This window comes from Babylonia areolata, chromosome 18, assembly GCF_041734735.1.
Source record: "Babylonia areolata isolate BAREFJ2019XMU chromosome 18, ASM4173473v1, whole genome shotgun sequence".
Lineage (NCBI taxonomy): Eukaryota > Metazoa > Mollusca > Gastropoda > Neogastropoda > Buccinidae > Babylonia > Babylonia areolata.
In genome coordinates this window covers 61,632,530-61,650,862 of record NC_134893.1, presented here as the reverse complement: position 1 = coordinate 61,650,862, position 18,333 = coordinate 61,632,530, and the positions used below count along the sequence as shown (strand labels likewise).

Here is an 18,333-nt window from a genome sequence, read left to right as displayed (position 1 = left end):
AGTTTGCATATAATTAGGCTTCATTCTTTTTTTTTTTTTGTACCCATCCCAGGGGTGCAATATTGTTTTAAACAAGATGACTGGAAAGAACTGAATTTTTCCTATTTTTATGCCTAATTTGGTGTCAACTGACAAAGTATTTGCAGAGAAAATGTCAATGTTAAAGTTTACCATGGACACACAGACGCACAGACACACACACACACACACACACACACACACACAGACAACCGAACACCGGGTTAAAACATTGACTCACTTTGTTTACACAAGTGAGTCAGTAAAAAAGAGACATTGTGATTCACTGTGACTACTCTTAAGTGATGGCAACATAGATGTGATTGTTAAATCTGTTTTCTTAAAAAATATATCCATGCTCACCAGTAAAGTCAGACTGAAGATCTGTTTCATTTCAAACACATTTATATCTGTCCATGCTGATAGTCTGGAATATTTTTTTCTGCCTGCCTGGATTTGCCTGTACTTGTTGAAGTGTCTGCTGTGCATACAAATTGGTTTCCCCAAAACAATTTACTGATTTAGATTATCATCTACAAAAAGAGAGAAAAGGTCTATGCAGTCTGTGTTGTTTTGTGAGTCCACTGTCACTATTAATGTCAGGAATAAATGGCTGAATGTTCATTGTTGGACCTGTATTGATCTATTTCTAGTTTTGTTTTCAGTAACAGTACTAACAAATATATTGTTAAATAAAGAAACTGACTCTAGTTTGAATGATTTATATTTTTGTATCCTTGGGATGCTGCATTAGTGTTTACTGTGTAAACTCTTGTGTTTTCTACAAAACAATGTCTGTTGACCACATGACTTCTGTGTGTAGTGATCAGTCATAGCACTGAACATATAGTTTTTGACACAGCACAGTTAATTTTGTTTCAGATGAAAGATGAATGATTGCTTTGTCAATTAAAGTTAAAATTGTGAACTTGAACTTGGATTGTTTGTTCCTTGAGAATGTATAAGATATTGGAAATGCTAAAAATTCCTGTTTTTAACAACAGAGGTCAACGGTCATCAAAATAACTGTTCTATAAGTATTACACAAAACATATTTTGAAAGTTTGTATTATTCTGAAGACATTGACATATCACACATGATGTTTGGTCTATAATTCCACATTTTATAAGCATTTTAAAATTGCTTTAAAAAAAGTGCGAAAAACTCAAAACCTGATGAGTATGACTCCTCAAACTTTGCTTTGATTAAGCAAATGGGTTTGGGATGAGGGGCCAGGGGGGCTGCAGGGGGATCAGTAAAGGCTAGCGTGAATCAACCCCCTTTCTTTTTCAGTAGCTTAATTTCCAGCTGGGAGGTGGGGGATGGGAGGGGGTCGATCTTAAATAACCACAAATGACCACTGGAGTCATTCAAGACTAGCCCAGAAAAACCTTGGGATAAAAGCCAGCAAGGGGGGTCATTTGAGGGTGTTACTCCAGATTAGCATTGGGGTATGCCAAATTAGCATTTTAGGTAGCAGTTTTAAGTCTACATGAGATTCTGTTTCTTGTCTGCAAGTGAAAGAAAAGTAGAAAAAAAATATGGACAGACCGTAGCATCATTGATGTAAAGTACTTAAAATTTTGCATGCAATAAGCATGCAAAATTGTAAGTACTTTACACCTCCCCATTGTACCTCCCCACACCACCAACACCTGCTTTTTCAGTTTCGTTCTTGTCTTTAAATAACAGGAATTGCACAAGAGCCTTGAAGTCTTTGCCTTTAAAAATGTATTAATAATAGCATGATATCTTCTGTCTTAAAGCTGCTGCAGTCTGAACGGCTATCCCTGTTTGCAGCTGCTTTACGTGTCAGCTTTCTTCTTTTTGAATCCATACGTTCCCATCTGAAATTCCAGCTGGAGGTAAGTTTCTACTAGCTTCTTTGCAATATCTGAACAGAACACTGAAGCAAGTCGCCCAGAATAAAATTCTGTTCTTTTTTGCTGACTTTAGTAAACTTTGATTTTAGCAGAATTTTGCTTCAGTAGCTTATAGACATAATGTGTTAATTGCTTGACTTGCAGGGTTATTTTCATGCTTACACAAGAATGTTTTGTACATCACAATATATATATATATGTGTGTGTGTGTGTGTGTGTGTGTGTTTTACGTGTCTTTAATTATGAGCAATATCACAGTATTTGGAGACAAAAGTTCCCAAGACTGAGATAGTTGACAATGTCCATGAACCAATTGTACCATAAAAAAATCAACATGGTAAATAAAAATTGTCTTCAGTTTTATTTCAGAACTGCATACAACTATCTAGATCAAATATGAAATAAAATAATTTTATGTATTTATACTCACTTCTTTGAAAATCTGAATTGGTGATCGAGCATTCTGATTTAATTACTTGTACGTACTCATTTAGATATAAAAGTAGCTGACAGTTTTCACAATCAGATGTACTATTTCTTTGTTTGATTTTGTCCTGCTAGATGTACCTCACACGGCTGAGTGAAATTGTGGTGTCAGAGAGCCCCAAGGTGACATATGATCAGCGGGAAATTGCACTGGAGTCCATTGTACAGCTGTGGCGTATTCCTGGATTGGTGACAGAGCTGTATCTGAACTTTGACTGCGATCTCTACTGCTCCAACCTCTTCGAAGAGCTCACCAAGTTGCTTTCAAAGGTCTTTTTAGCTTCCTCATATGTGGGAACAGTTACTGAATATAAAGACAAATCAATCATCATGGCCTAGAGATTTATTCAGTAGATTGATGGAACGAAGCTTGCAGGTTCAAGGCCACACCATGGAAAGTATCTCTTGGTATTTTTTGGGTTCAGTCATATCTGAGAGTTTATTCTGTTAAGGTTCTGAGGGGCTTTCACACCCATCTAGTCCAACTGGTAGGTGACTATGCCTTTTGCTTATTGGGAAAAGAATGGGTGTACTATCACAACTGACAAGTCATCTTTGAGCATATCTCTCTAACAAATGCTACTATTGTATACTTCTTAAACCTTGATGAGATCAGAATATGTGGTATTGGGGAATTGAGATTAACCACAAGGAAATAAATATTATTTAAGTCTCATGAATTGGTGTATTCATACATTTGCATGTTGGTAGAATGTTTTTATTTTTATTTTTAATGGAATTGTATTATTAAGTAGAAGATAGATAGCTGTACTTTAAGACGTGAATTTTTTTTTTTCATTTGGCCCTTTTTCACAATGATAATAATGATAATGATGTGCATTTATACAGCAATTATCCTGTGGCTCCAAGCGCATTTAACATTCATTTGGTATGAGTAAGAGACAGGAACATGATAAAAAAAAAAATGTTGATACGAACTTGCTGTGAATAATATTTTAAAATAGTGTAACACAACTTATAAATCACACTCACATCTTTTCCACCACAAACTTACTATGAATACTGTTTTAAAACAGTGTAACATCACTCACAGCTTACCCACCTCTTCCACCTCACCCACACATTGACGCATACACACAAAGATAGTTTTTGGGGAGAAGGATCTGTTTATAGTATGAAATATTGTTTGGTGTCATATACTGTACCATGTTAAACTAATGCAAACCAGCCTGTTGGTTTGCTCCTCTTGGCCAGCATTTTGCAGCATCTCAGTGATAAGACACCTTGCTATTAGTCTGCCGTCTGCTAGCCAGTCAATGCCCTTTCTGGCTGAAGTTAATTATTCATTCACAATAACCACCATTCCTGAGAAGTACACTATTGTGTTGATCTGTCTTTGCAAACCTCTTTGCATTAGACATGTCATTTTCTTGCATGTTTGTTGTTTTGATGTGGCTTTCTGGGACGTTTTCATCTGATAATTCATATCGTATTTTGATGCTTGCTACACGTCTCCCTGGTGTACACCTTTGACACTTTCCTCTACAGGGACAATCAGTTGTGGGAAGAACGTTGGGTCCCACAAGGTTTGGGATTTTCTTCTCCGAAACCTCATGGACTCTTCAGCGATCCAAGGCTGAATATGTTTGGCAACAGATAGGCTGCAGGTCTGACAGCTACGGCTGATGCAACTACCATCCTGCACTTCAGCTTTGTGCTCGCAAGAAGGGGCACTGTCCTCCACCTCTTCAACATCCCGATGGAGGAAAGGGCTGCTTGCAGCCACTTCCCACCCAGCAGAACTCCCTCTTTGGTCCTTGTTAACTGGAGGGAACCAGGGCCTAAAAAAAACACCCCCAATAACTCGGACCCACTTTAGAACCTCCAGTCGTTCAGCCCCTACATGAAGGAATTCTCTCCCACCACACACAATAGTGGCGTGAAGTGGGACTTGATAACTGGTCAGTATTTGTGCTAGAATTGTGGTGCATGCTGTCTTGGGTGGAGGACCCTAAGATCCACTCCTCGTCATGTACCCTACTTGGAGGAGCAGGATATCATTTTGATCATGGGGATATCGCACTGCTTCCCAAAGGTGCGACATCAGAACTCTTGAACCCACATATTGTAGCCACCTGTTTGTGATTCTAAAGGTCCCTGGAGGGTGGCAACCGACCCTGGATTTTGTCTCCTTCAACAGTTCCTGTCCCAGAATCAAATTCATATGGACACACATCCCAGAGACCATTCAGCAGGGCAATGGTGTTACAGCTGTCTACCTGAAGAATGCATATTTCCAGATCCTCATTCATTTGGCATCTCACCGGTACCTGAGGTTCGTGTGAAGGGACAGGGTGTTCCATTTCACTGCCCGCCGTTTTGGTCCTTCCATTGCCCCCTTCCTCTGCCCAAGGTGGGGCTGGAATTAGTATCAGTGGTTACATCAGAGTCCATTCTTCTCTGTATGTTCCGACAAATGGCTAATCTTGGCACAGTCACAGGCCCTGCGTCCCATTCACATGTCCAGAATTCTGGGTCTGCGTACCCAACTGGGGTTTTTCACAACGAGGAGAAATGTGCTCTCTCCCCAAGTCAGTCCTCCAACTCCTTGGGGATGACATTTGACATATGGTCTATGACAGTCTTTCTGACAAAAGTTTGTTTGGACCAGTTGGCAGATCTTATGTGCTTGTGCTGTTACTCCCAGCCAATAGCACACACTCCATAGTCCCTCTTGGGCATGATATATCACTGGCGCCCATCATCCCCCTGGGTCAGGTTTTCAAGTGCCCACTTCAAGGAGCACAGGGGTTATGCTGATCTCAGAGGACTTAGCCCACGGACATGCACATATGTCTGGAAGACTGGTTCCTTGGAAAGATGTCAGCAAAGGCTTCTCTTCCCCCTTCTAGCTCAGGGGGTGTCCATAGCTCCACATACTTCAAGTGGTGCTCTTCACAGAGGGATGGGAAGGCCACATGGGCTCACTCCATGCACCGGGCATTTAGTCCCCATAGGAGACCCAGTAGAACATCACTTTTCTGGAACTTGAGGCAGTTAGCTTGGTTCATCTCCACTCCGCAGGGGAGGATGCCAGGAAGACTATCCGCTCGTTCACATACAAAACAAATTGTTGCATGTTATGTGAACAAAAAAGAAAAAAAAGGAGAGTTGGGGGGTAACACTGATAACCTCACAGTGTGGGCTGTGGTGTGTGGGTATGTGGGTGGTTGGGGCATGTGGGTGGTGGGTGTGTTGGTGGTTGGGGGGAGTGGGTGGCTGGTGTATGGGTGTGTGGATGGTCGGGGCATGTGGGTGGGTGGTTAGGGTGTGGGTGATTGGGGCATGTGGGTGGTGGGTGTGTGGAGCGTGTGGTAAGTGTGGATGTGAGGGTGTGTGGATAGGCATGTGGATGGATAGTGTGTGGGTGGTGGGGACATGCGGGTGGTGGATGCGTGTGTGGTGGGCGTGTGGGTGTGGGCATGGTTGGAAGTGTGTGTGTGGGTTGGTAGAGGGTAGGTGGAGGAAGTGGAGGAAAAAGAGGTTGAAGCGGGAAAGGAGATATGATGCGGGTGGTTCAGTTGGTGCATTTGGTTTGTTGCTGCACCTGTACAAGAAAGGTATTGAGTTCTCAGGAAGACACAAAGTGGGCAACGCTAACCTTGGGGCAGGCGCTCACAGCAGGTCCAAAATGGACCTTACACAAGGACACCCTTCAGGGGGTGCGGTGTTTGTGGTTTCAACAGATGGTGGTTCTCTTTGCCTTGGGGTCAACAGAAAACCCTTGACTACTGTCGTACCAGTTTCAGACCAAGAAGCTTGGGCAGTAGATGCTTTATCTCTGGACTGGAGCACGCTGTCTGCTTATGCTTTTCCTCCCTTCCCGATCCTGCCCAAGGTGGTTCTGAAAGCCTGCTCAGAACCTAAGGCTTTTTCAGTCCTTGATTTCGAGAGCACATGAGGCACACACTATTACCACTTCGGCAACCTTTGAGCACTCTGTGCCTCTTTGGCATGTTTTTGAGGTAGCCTTCTACTGTTCAGAGATTCCCTTCATTAATTGCCACCTCAGGGAATTCTCTATGTTCAGGGCAGATGGTACATTGGGGTTTCCTTTGTCATGGCTAACTCAGCTGTTACTGTTACAAGTGCTCCCCATGTGAGCCAATAGGCATTGCTCTCCTCCTTTTGCTTTGAATTCTGCATCAGTTTGACATGGTACAGTATACAACACCAAATGGGGAGTTTGTATAATACTCCCAGTTTGGTTAAATAAACATAAATGTCAAACTTTAATGCCCACCCATCCATCCCAACAGTTCTTGCTGTGGTTCACATGGGGCGTTTCTTTGCTGACCATTGGAATGAGTAGTTAGTTCCAGCAGGAAATGACATTTGATTGGCTTGCAGACAGCGGACTAATTGCAAGATGTCTTTTCACTGAGTTGCCATGAAAGATTGGCTAAGAGGAGCAAACTGGTAGGCCTGGTTTACATCAGTTTGACATGGTAAGTATATTTAACCAAACTCGGAGTATAATACAAACTCTCATTTTGAACAAATATGTTTAAGATTTGAAAGATTTAGTAGTAGAACATTGTCAGATCTTTTGTGGTAGAGATTTCAAAAACCATGGTCCATAGTGTGGAAATGTTTGGAAACCATGGGACTTGGGTCTGTAATGTTGGATTTCAAACATGCATATGTCAGATGACACAGACCAGGGCGGGATGGACTGTAAAATCTTTATAAGTTCACAAAGGTATGAGGGTGCAGAACCAGTCAGTGAACCGAAACACATACAAGCTATTTTAAAGTTTATTCTGTGTGTGTGTGTGTTCGTATCAAAGTAATAAACCTTAAGTTACAAAAGCAGATATTACACCCATGTTTCCTTGTGTGACAGAACGCTTTCCCTGTATCTGGTCTATTCACCACCCACTTGCTGTCACTGGATGCATTGCTGACTGTGGTGGACAGCATAGACCAGCACTGCCACCACCGTGTGCTGTCTACTACTAAATCATCAGTCGCTGGGGAGGGTGAGGTGCCGCAACTTGAAGGTGAGAGGCGTCGTGACAGAGTTACTTTGTTTTGGGACACACAGAGAAGCAGCTGGAAGAGAGTGAAATGTTGCTAATGATAATGATGATAATAGTAATAACACTGATAATGATAAAAAAAAACCCATTGGTAATGATAATGTGATAATGATTATTATTTTAGCATCTTAGTAATGCTTATGTAAGGAACAGCAAGAAAAAATGAAATTATTAAACGAAAAAGCTATAGAATGAAGAAGAATGGTTCTTTTGACATTTTATCCATATAATACATTAAAATTTAAATTCTCCACCTGAGGTCCAGTATTTTAACCCCTTAAGTGCTTTGAATTATTCTGGCTTTTGTTGCCAATTTGCTGAACACGCTTTGGTCATTGAGGGTTGTAAATTTTTTTAAAAATCTAGATTGCAGAATACTGCAAGAAACCATGCATAACCAATACTTTTGTGAAAGGAAAATGAACAGACACTAATTTTTCTGCGAGTTTGAAGTTGACACATGAGTGAGCCATAAGTGGGAGATAAAGAAATTGTTAGATGATTTTTGTATATACATGACTGATTGTAAAAGCAGCTGAGATAAACCAAGATAATAAATGAAAAACAAAATAAGTGTGTCTTCATACCTTATGTACACAAAGAGTCCTGTATATGTGCTCACAAACACACACACACACACATACACATGTCCTTCAACTGCCACACCTTCTAACTTCATGCTCACTGTAGATAAGAACAAAGAAATTAAAAGTGACCAGTTTGACACAATACAGAGAAGTGATTACTGTTCATAACTGGCCTTCATATGATACTCTCACATTTTTTGCTGAAAACATGCTTACTGAATACTTCATGTGTTGCACAAAATTGTTCCACCCCCTTCACTCAGCACAGTTCCCTGCCCTAAATAAGTGGACGGTTTGTCTCTGAGCTTAACTCGGGGTCAGCCACAGAGCTATACTCAGCCTCATGCTCCAATTTTTTCTCCTTTGACCATCAGCCATGGCGAAGTGGTTGTGTTGTGGACTGATGGCTGGGAGGATGCGGATTTGATTCCCATCAGAGGGTGGTTTTTTTTCGGCCCACGGCTGGCTCCTGCCCAAAGTTGAGTGTGCTATGGGCTTAACCAGCTGAGTGCCAGAGAATTTTGTAAGAAATTGCTCTTTCCTTGCTAGGGAATTTTGAGGATTCAGAGGTAACAGATTTAAAGAAAATCTAGCACAAAAACTATCAGAGATACAGAAAGAAAGTAAATGTTTTTGCGAAGGAAATTGAACGCAGATTCTGCATCTGGGACGTTTTCCAAATTAGATTGATTGTAGATAATTGTTCGGGCATTTAAAGTCGAGATAGTAATTTTTGTGCAACAAAAAAGTCATTTATTTCATTATGACAGGAAGTATTGAGTGCAGCCTTGTCATGTTGTCTCAAACCTAAATGTACCTCCATAGCAGCAGCAGCAGAATCATCATCATTGCCATCCTCCTCCTTTTTCAGCATCAATATTGAAAAAAAAAAAAAGAAAAAAGAAAAAAAGAAATCACAAATGATGTGGCCTTTCATGCCATAGCGTCAGTTTCAATACCCCTCCACTTCCATGCTTGGATGAGTCCAGTTAAGGTCTTGGGCATCGGCAGATTCATGGGGGACTATCATTGGATGGACATGGTGGCTGTCTCCACTCTGGGAGGGGACACTCACTCAGTCTGGCTCTGCGACTAAGCCATTATTGTCGCCAGCAGGGGTGGTCTTAGTAGGTGGTGTCGTAAGTATGTTAAATAGAACAGGCACTACTGAACACTACCAAAGTGACTCAGCAGCAGTGTAGGTGAGAGGCCTCTTGGTGATCTAACATGATGGTTCCCTGTGGACTGCTGACACTGGGACTGTGACAGACAAACCTGGTTGTGGCATTGTATGTGGAACTCAGAATGTCAACTGCTTTGTTATTTGCTTGAGACTTGATCATGTCTGTTTTTATAAAAAATGTCAACAACATGTTCAGCTGAACATCAAGATCGATCATCTTCCATCTAAACACAAAATTATAAGATGTGCACTTTGTTTCCAGCATTTTGGAAGCTGGTCATTCTCAGCTCGCATGGAAAACTTAATTGTAGGCTCTGCAGTTGACAAACTGTAGGAGGAGGAACGTTTTGTGTGACAATCTCTAATGTTTTTTCAACTTTCTAAAAACACTGGTATTGTCTTTTGAGCTTCTGCTATTTTTGATTTATGCAAGAAATTGCCAGCTGGTTCTGTTACTAATCTTATCCACGAATAAGGCACAGTGGTATTAGATAGAGACGTCAAGGTTGAGGAAAAATAATACTTCCTCAAAGTCTGAAAATTATGATACGCTTTTTCCATTCCCTATTTGGACTAATGTGGTGCACTCCTTTTGCCTCCTTCGAATTCTGCTAAACTTCAGTTTCATGCTATGTGTAATGTGAAAAAAGTTCTTGTATTTTTTAAAATATTTTTTTAATTGAGTTGGTTTATTCAGTTTAATTCCAAAGCCCCATTTGACAGGGTGTGAACAATTTGCAAATTCTACACTAATGAATATGAACGAACATGCCATCAACTAAAGTATGAAAATAACCTGAAATAGAAATAAGTAACGACAGGAATAGAAAACAAATGTAATGTAGTACAGTCATCAAGCAAGAAGATATTCCTTGATTCCCAGATTTACCACCATGGGGTTATTTCTGGGATGTCCCAAAATGATCCCCCTCTTACTTTTTCATATTTTCCTTGGATTTGAAACTTTTGTGCCTTTTGAAATGTTTCTTCAAAAAGAGGAGAGGGGTAGATCGGGTATGGGCGGGGATCATCTGGATTTACCCACAGGTGGGGTAAGTTTAAGTTCTGAGCCATTCCAAATCTGCTCATGAGGATATAAATGAGAAAGGGGTACATCCAGTCTGTTACGCAGAATCCCCCTCATATTTTTTTTATATCGTCTTCTTGGAATATAGTGAGCCAAAGATTGAAGAAAGCATTGTAAGGGATGGAAAAGGTGCTGACTGGCAGAAATGAAGCAGCTATTTCTTAGGTCTGCATATAGTCTATAGAGCAAATAAAATGTCAGGCTCTATGGTAATATTTGGTTGTAAAGGTGATAATTGCACAATGTGCACCATCAGTTTACAAGAAAAAAGTTAGTTTGAGTGTATGTAATTACTACAAACATATCCGATAAGCCACATCATTGGTGAGATTTGGGTTAAAAAACAACCAAAAAAAACCATCTTTTAGGCTAGAAATGACAGTGCTTCACACATTCAGCATATTTATGAATAAAATAGGGAGTATTACAACTTCTTAACTCTACATGATGTGTTCAACATGTTTTTTAAATGTCTTGTCCATATTTTTGTGGTATATGTTATTGTGCTGTAAAATGTGTAATACTTGCGTATAACAGGGTCTGCTTCAGGGGTGGAAGGAGAGAGTAGACCTGAATTGTCAGGGGCAGCGGAGCCAGCAGCGTCCAGTTTCCGAGGGCCCCCATCCACAGGCTTCACTATGGCACAGTTCTTACTACAGAAACAAGAGTCAGGTCAGTTCCTACAAAACAAGGAGTCTGGTCAGTTACTATGGAAACAGGAGTCAGTTGAGTTACTGCATGAACATGTCATGTCAATTACTGCAGAAACGAGTCATGTCTGATATTATATAAACAGGTGTCAGTTATTTAATATATTGGGTGTCCCCCCAAAAAAGTGAACCGCTTTTTCCAGTGATAGAAAATTTTCACACAGTAACCTTAGGGTATCATCAAGAAGTTTGCAAAATATCTAAAAGTTCGGACACAAATTATGGGAGCATTGTCAAATTCAAAACAGCATATAAAAAAATCCAGTATCAGAGGAAAACTCTCTGTCTCACAAAGAATGAAGCATGAGGTCAACACTTTGTTAAAAATGCATAAACAAAAATCTGCTCCTATCCTATCTCTGTGGCTGCCTTCTTCACCTCAACACAGCATCTCGCTCTCTACAATTCGGCTTTGGATCCACTCTTGTATCCAACGTCCCCAGAATCAAACTCTTCACGATCGGCTGCCGTTCTTCTTTTTTTTTTTCTTCTGTCTCTGGAACTTACAGTTGGAATTAGCAAGCTCCTTCTTTTACTTCGTCAGGTCTCTCTCTGCGCTCTTTCATGTCTGGCCTAAAAAACAACCTTTTTATTGTTTTTTTTTTTTTCTAAATAGCTTTCCCTTTGCCACAGGTTCCCGTCTTTCTGGTACACAGGTTTTAAAAAAAAATCTTTTACTAGCCTTCTACTTACATCTCTCTCTTTCTCTCTCTCTGTACAAAAAAAAAAAAAAAAAAAATCATTTTACAGGCCATTAGACCCTTGTGAACTAAGGGGTAGACAATAGCAACCATGGGACATTCCAAGTGATTTGGTATTCAGTCTGTCCATCTCTTTTCATTTCTCTCTGCCTCTATCTCTCCCCTCACCCCTTCCTCTCTCTCTCCCTTTCTTTTTCTCTCTGCTTCATACCTCTCTCTCTCTCCCCCCCCCTCTTGGAATAACTGAATGTAGCTTTCCCATTTAACTTTGGCTCTATCAGTGTCAATAAAATGAATGTTTGCTTTTCCTTTCCAGGATACTCCAGCTGAAACCATTATCATTTTTGAAAATCTAGAAGTCTCATGATAGAGGCGAGATGGCTGAATTTCTTGTTTCTGTTTCCCATAAACGCGATCATTTTGGCGATTTTTAGCAATCTCTAACGTAAAGTCTTTCTCATCTGTGAAAATGATCCTTTTCACATCAGTGGCTGAGTAGCGGTCATTCATGTTACGGCAGCAAGTTTTTCTTTTCTCTCTAACATTTTGGTTCCTCCTTGATACCCATATCCTCTTGAAGGGTTTCAGCTCCAGTTCTTTCGCCATTCTTTGCACAGAAGACTTGTTCACTTGTAAATCGCTTGCAATTTCTCTAAGAGATTTGTGGGTCCCTGGGTTCTCCTCCTGGGATTGAATCAGTTCCTCAACACAGTCCTTGTTCTCCTCTGAACATGCAGTGTTGGGTCTCCAACTGCCAATTTTACGTGCTACTGACCCTGTTGTGCATATTTTAGCGAAAAGTCTGTTCACAGTGACATGACTCCACCCCTTGCCTGGAAATTCCTTTACGATACTTCTTCCACCCCAGCCTTTCTCCTTGAAACAGTTTTCAATGGTAACCTTATCGCTTTCACTCAAAGGCATGGTTGATCCTTCCAAACTGAAACTTTGGACAGAACTGATTTTGGATACAGACAACAACAATAAAAAATCAATAGACTTGACACCTAGACAGGTTATATTTAGACTGACACTGATTGACGGATGCCAACACCTGGCAGCTGGAATGAACATGATGAAGGTCACATTGCACAGCTCTGATATTGGATTTTTTGACATACTGTTTTAAATTTGACAATATTCGCATAATTTGCTTCCAAACTTTTAGATATTTTGCAGACTTGTTGATGATACCCTAACGTTACTGTGTGAAAATTTCCAATGAATTCTGTTTCTCTCTCACTGAGAAAATACTTGTGAAAAAGCAGTTCACTTTTTGGGGGATGCCCAATATAATAGGCTTTTATTACCAAGTGTACTGGAGTCACAAGGAATAGGAAGGGGAGTTGGGGGGGGGGGGGAGGAGAGTACATGAAATTTACAAACATGAATAGAAAATCAAAAATAAACACTATAACAGTAGTGTTTTAGATTCAGATACATATACATTTACATACATATAAGCATCTGAAAGACTAGGGACTGACTGTGTTGGAGAGAGTATGACAGAGAGTTCCAGAGCTTAGCTGCTGAGAAAGAAAAGGCATGTCAGCCATGCTGTTTGCATGTGAAATTAGGAAGTTGAAAGAGCCTGGTGTCAGCAGAGGATTGAAGGAATGAGGATTGATTTCAGCTTTGCTGGTCTTCAGCCCTGAATAGAGGGTTGGTGAAAATTACTCTGTATTAGATGAGTTTATTTCATTTCCAGTATCTGTTGTTGTTTTGTCATTTTTGTTAATGGTTTTTTTTTGAAGGGGGGGAGGTATATGAGGATTTTTGTATTATGTCATTGAATGTACTTGTTTATGTTTACTTCCATATGCAGTGATCCAGATTGGCTTTTGTTGACTGTGTAGATCCTAATCGTCCCACAAGAAGGGAACAGAGGCTGGGTCCACAGATCAAACCAAATCGCATGGCCAAGTTCACTGCCAAGATCCCTTCCAGAGAAGAGCTTGCTGAATTCAAACAAAAGAAAAGGGTAATTAACTGAACACTGAAATCTGTTGTTGTTTTTTACATTCATTTATTTTACCTCAGCATTGTTCATGTCTGACAAGGACAAGAGGTGTGTGTGAATGTGTCCATGTGTGTGTGTGTGTGTGTGTGTGTGTGTGATACTTGCTCAGATGAAAGGAATTCTGTGTAATATCCCTTCACTCTTACTGGTGATTGTAGACTTGTAGTTAAATTACTGTCCCATTCACTGCCGGGGAAATATAATTCATACTGCGGGGCCACTGCCAGGTAATTTTCATTGAAAAGGGGTGGAAATTAACAAAAAATTCTACAAGTTACATTTCTTGCCAAAAGTACACAACCCTTTTTTTTTTTTTTTTTGAAATGAAAATGACTGAGTTTTCTGTTGAAAGCACTTTTGAAAGTATGGGATGTATAGAACAGATTATGATTTTGAGGTAGTTGAACAATGAAGTATCTTTTTGCAATGTAATTGACGTTTCGTGATACCTAGTTATATCATTGTTAATTTTTCAACAACAACAAAAAAATACAACACAAACAAGCATACAAAGAAAACCCAGCAAGTGAAGTCCCAGTATCCACATTGTAACTGGATTGAAATAGCATTCAAATCTTCCAAGACTACACATATTTTGGAACAATTCCAAAATGTGTACTGTCAACAAAGTCCCTAACCCCCCACCAGCCGCCGTGGCGAAGTGGTTAGCGTCGCAGACTGACGGTTGGAAGGACGTGGGTTCAAATCCCAGAGTTGAGTGTGCTATGGGCTTAAATGGGGAGACTGGGACCACACAGTTGAGTGTCATCCACTTCAAGGATGCGTCTTTGGGTGTGTTGCTCAAATTACCTGACCAACACTGCAAGTGTCTGTATCTCTCGGGCCTGGTTAACGCCGGGATATCATTATGACAGGAAGCGTAGAGTACAGCCTTGTCACGCAGTCCCAAACCAAAATGTACCTCCATAGCAACATCGTCATCATCATCGTCATCCTCCTCCTCCTTCATCGTCATCAGTAGAAACAAAATAGTCTCAAAGTCTGTGGCCTTTCATGCCCTGCTCTCATGGTGACCTAAGTTTTGATACCCCTCCGCTTCCGTGCTTGGGGTGAGTCCTGTCAATGTTGTCAGTGTTGGCAGATTCATGGAGGGCTGTTGTTTGAGGGACGTGGTGGCGGTCTCCACTCTGGGAGGGACGCTCACTCAGTCTGGCTCCGCAACTAAGCCATTATTGTCGTTAGTAGGGGGCTTAGTAGGTGGTGTCCTAAGTACGTTAAAACAGAACAGGCACCACTGAACACCACCGAAGTGACTCAGCAGCAGTGCAGGGTCTCCTCTGGTGTGTGGCCTCCTGGCGACCTAACATCGATGGTTCCCTGTGGACTGCCGACGCTGGAACTACGACGGATGAACCCGGGTGTGGCTGTGTATGGGGGAATCTAAATGAGCGGCGTGGGAGTAATGCCACTGAAACGGTGCAGATGATGGGGCAGCAAAAAAAAAAAAAAAGTTCCTAACCCCCTCTTCCTCCTTCTTTCCATTCCCCCTCCACTTCCTTTCTTTGGTGTTCTTTTGGCTATGCTGTTCTCAAGGCACCCACTTTCTTCCTGTCCCACTCCCATTTACTTGACCACTCCTCCCACGTTGCAGACAAACCATTGCAGCATTTTCAGGTATGTGATAAGCTGCTTATGTGTCAAACTCAGACCAATCAGTGACTCAGACCAATCAATGTCTGCAATATGAATGTATTCACACATTGCTTATCTAAAGCTAACCAATGAGGCAGATGTTGTCAGTCATGTTTGTGCTCATCTGCTGATTTGGCACTGGCAGTTGGTCCGTGCTTTGAGTGACACATCATGCCATATGCCATTTGCCATATTTGGAGCGAGTTGACGTTTATTCATGCATGAAATACAGTCTTCTTCTAGGTTGGACAGCAGTTATGATCCTGCCTCTCTTTCAGGCTTAAGGAAAATCTGGGAAGACCATGGTGGCTTAACCGGTCATGTAGGCAATTTGGCTGCAACTGCAGTATGGCAAGACCATCATTTAGGCAATTGATAGCAAATTTTTACATCTGATTATTGAATCTGTCCAGACATACTGTTGTCATTTCTGACTGTGTGTAGCTCCATAATTTACAGGCCTATATCCAAGGCACAGAATACTTCAACCAGAAGCCAGCCAAGGGCATTACCTTTCTTCAAGAGCAGGGTTTACTGTCAACACCTCTGGACCCTGGTCAGGTGGTCAGCTTCCTGAAAGAAAACCCCAAACTGGACAAGAAGATGATAGGGGATTACCTTGGCTCCAAGAAGAACAGAGTGGTGCTGGAGGCTTTTGTGAAGTGAGTTTGGGAAAGAGCTGTTTTATTTGAACTTTGATATCAGGATGATATATATATATATATATATATATATATATATATATATATATATGTATGTATGTATGTATGTATGTATATATATATATTGTATTTCTTTTCATCACAACAGATTTCTCTGTGTGAAATTCGGGCTGCTGTCCCCAGGGAGAACGCATCGCTACACTACAGTGCCACCTATGTTTTGGTATTTTTTTTCCTGCATGCAGTTTTATTTGTTTTCCTATCGAAATGGATTTTTCTACAGAATTTTTGCCAGGAACAACCCTTTTGTTGCCATGGGTTCTTTTACGTGCGCAAAGTGCATGCTGCACACGGGACCTCGGTTTATCGTTTCATCCGAATGACTAGCGTCCAGACCACCACTCAAGTTCTAGTGGAGGGGGAGAAAATATTGGCGGCTGAGAAAAAAAAGAAAGATTTAAAAAAAAAATTTGTATATCCAATAGGTCTCTGTTTGGAATGTCTGGTACTGTATGAAAGTGAATGCCAGCATATTTTTATAATAACTGACCAGTGGTCATTCCCACCAGATAATATGTCAGAATATAAAGTGGTATGAATAATAATTCTCTTATTGTAGTGACAGATAGTAGATCTGTGATGTATATAGTGAAGATTCGTCAAAATACACATGAAACATTCAGAAATGACGAGATCTCATGACTGGTAAAGCAGAACCTAAAATGTGTGACAATGGATCCCCGCAAAATGAATTGATGCTAGTTTTGTTAACTTTTTAGAATGTGCATACCAGCCAATCTTTAGAAATGGCTCCACCATCAAACTTTTGTCAGTCAGGTATCCAACAGAAATTCTGATTGCAGTATGTCAGCCATTGAAATGCTGGTATCAAAATTTGAAAAATAGTCAGATCTCAAAATTTAAGAGCTGCGTGGAAGATCAGAATGGAGGCCTTAGATCAGTAAATCACAGAGCATGCAGACATACTTGAGTGTTGCATTACTCAAACTCATGTGGTATTATAGAAATTAACTCACTCGGGACGGATAGTTTTCTCCCTTGCTTTTCCCCACAGACGGCCCATTTGTAAGGGGTTAGAAAAAAATCACAAAAAATACAAAACACAAAGGAACAAAATGAAACTTTTTCAGAACAGGTTATTGACATGCTGGGTTAGTTCATGCCAAAATATGGAAGTTCCTACCTGAATATGTTTGCTATATGTGCCATGTTGAAAATACTCCAATTTTTTCAGGATCACCTTACAGTCACATACTTTCATCAGCTCCATGAACACACAGTCACAGGGGAAAAGGTCTGTATATGCACAAAATAACTTGAATAAAGTGGGTATTGCTCAGGATTTAAAAAAAAAGCAAATTACAAATGATATTACGTGAAAATGTTACAAATTTTTACACATGGGAAATTGGAAAAAAAAAGAGCACACTGGCACACCGGATATTTCAGTCCCCAAGCACCGTCTTCCTAGTTGTCAGTGTAATTCTGCACTGAGTGGTATAACTGGAAGCAGGTGATGGTCTTGTTGGGTTGGCAGAGTTTGTCACAGAGGGCAACCCCACACTTTTTACACCAGTTGGGGGTCTGCCGAATCTGGACGTCCGGGTGTCTCCTGCTGTGAGCGCTGCACACGTGACATATCCTGTAGTTCTTCCTGCCACTGGGGATGGGTGGCAGAGGGCAGGAGAAGTGCTCATTCTGCTTGCCACTCAGTCTGGACAGTGGAGATTGTATTGGTGGAGCAGTAGATGGCCCAGGAACTGCAGGATCAGGCTGTGCAGCGGCTTGCTGTACAGTGACTGCCACTCCACGCTGATACCGCTCATTCAGGCTGTCCCCAACAGCGATGACAAAATTTTTCAGGGACATTCTACCCTGGTTCCTGTTTTTCAGGTGGATGTTGTACAGGATAGAAGCCTGAATGAGGGTGAGGGTGAAGAGATGGAAGAACAGCTTCTTCCACCACTTCCTGGTCTTCCTGTTGAGTGGCATGTAGGACAGGAGCTGGTCACTCTTGTCCACACCAGCCATGTTTAGGATGTAGTCCTGGACAGCTGCTGGCTTGCGGAATTCCCCTGGCCGTGTGGTCACATTGATCATCAGGGTGGGATCAATTTTGGTTGTGATGACATGGACAGGTTTCTTGTCCATCCAACGAAGAACAGCAACTGCACCTGAAACAGCACAGTGGAAAATAAAGTGCTTGTACAGTTGTAGTGTATTCTCTTACTTACCTCTGCTGTCTCTATCAGCCTGGA

The 18,333-nt window shown here is 41.1% G+C and overlaps 1 protein-coding gene across 6 annotated transcripts in view; it reads left to right on the top strand.

The window, feature by feature from the left end:
• LOC143292975 (Golgi-specific brefeldin A-resistance guanine nucleotide exchange factor 1-like) overlaps positions 1 to 18,333 on the top strand; it is a 233,267-nt gene that overhangs the window by 92,348 nt on the left and 122,586 nt on the right. For all 6 annotated transcript variants that reach the window (XM_076603709.1, XM_076603706.1, XM_076603708.1 and 3 more), the window contains exons 13-18: positions 1,786 to 1,884; positions 2,464 to 2,658; positions 7,256 to 7,412; positions 10,846 to 10,980; positions 13,576 to 13,700; positions 15,852 to 16,054. In XM_076603709.1, coding sequence (XP_076459824.1) covers positions 1,786 to 1,884; positions 2,464 to 2,658; positions 7,256 to 7,412; positions 10,846 to 10,980; positions 13,576 to 13,700; positions 15,852 to 16,054 — 914 coding nt within the window. The remainder of the gene's footprint in view (positions 1 to 1,785; positions 1,885 to 2,463; positions 2,659 to 7,255; positions 7,413 to 10,845; positions 10,981 to 13,575; positions 13,701 to 15,851; positions 16,055 to 18,333) is intronic.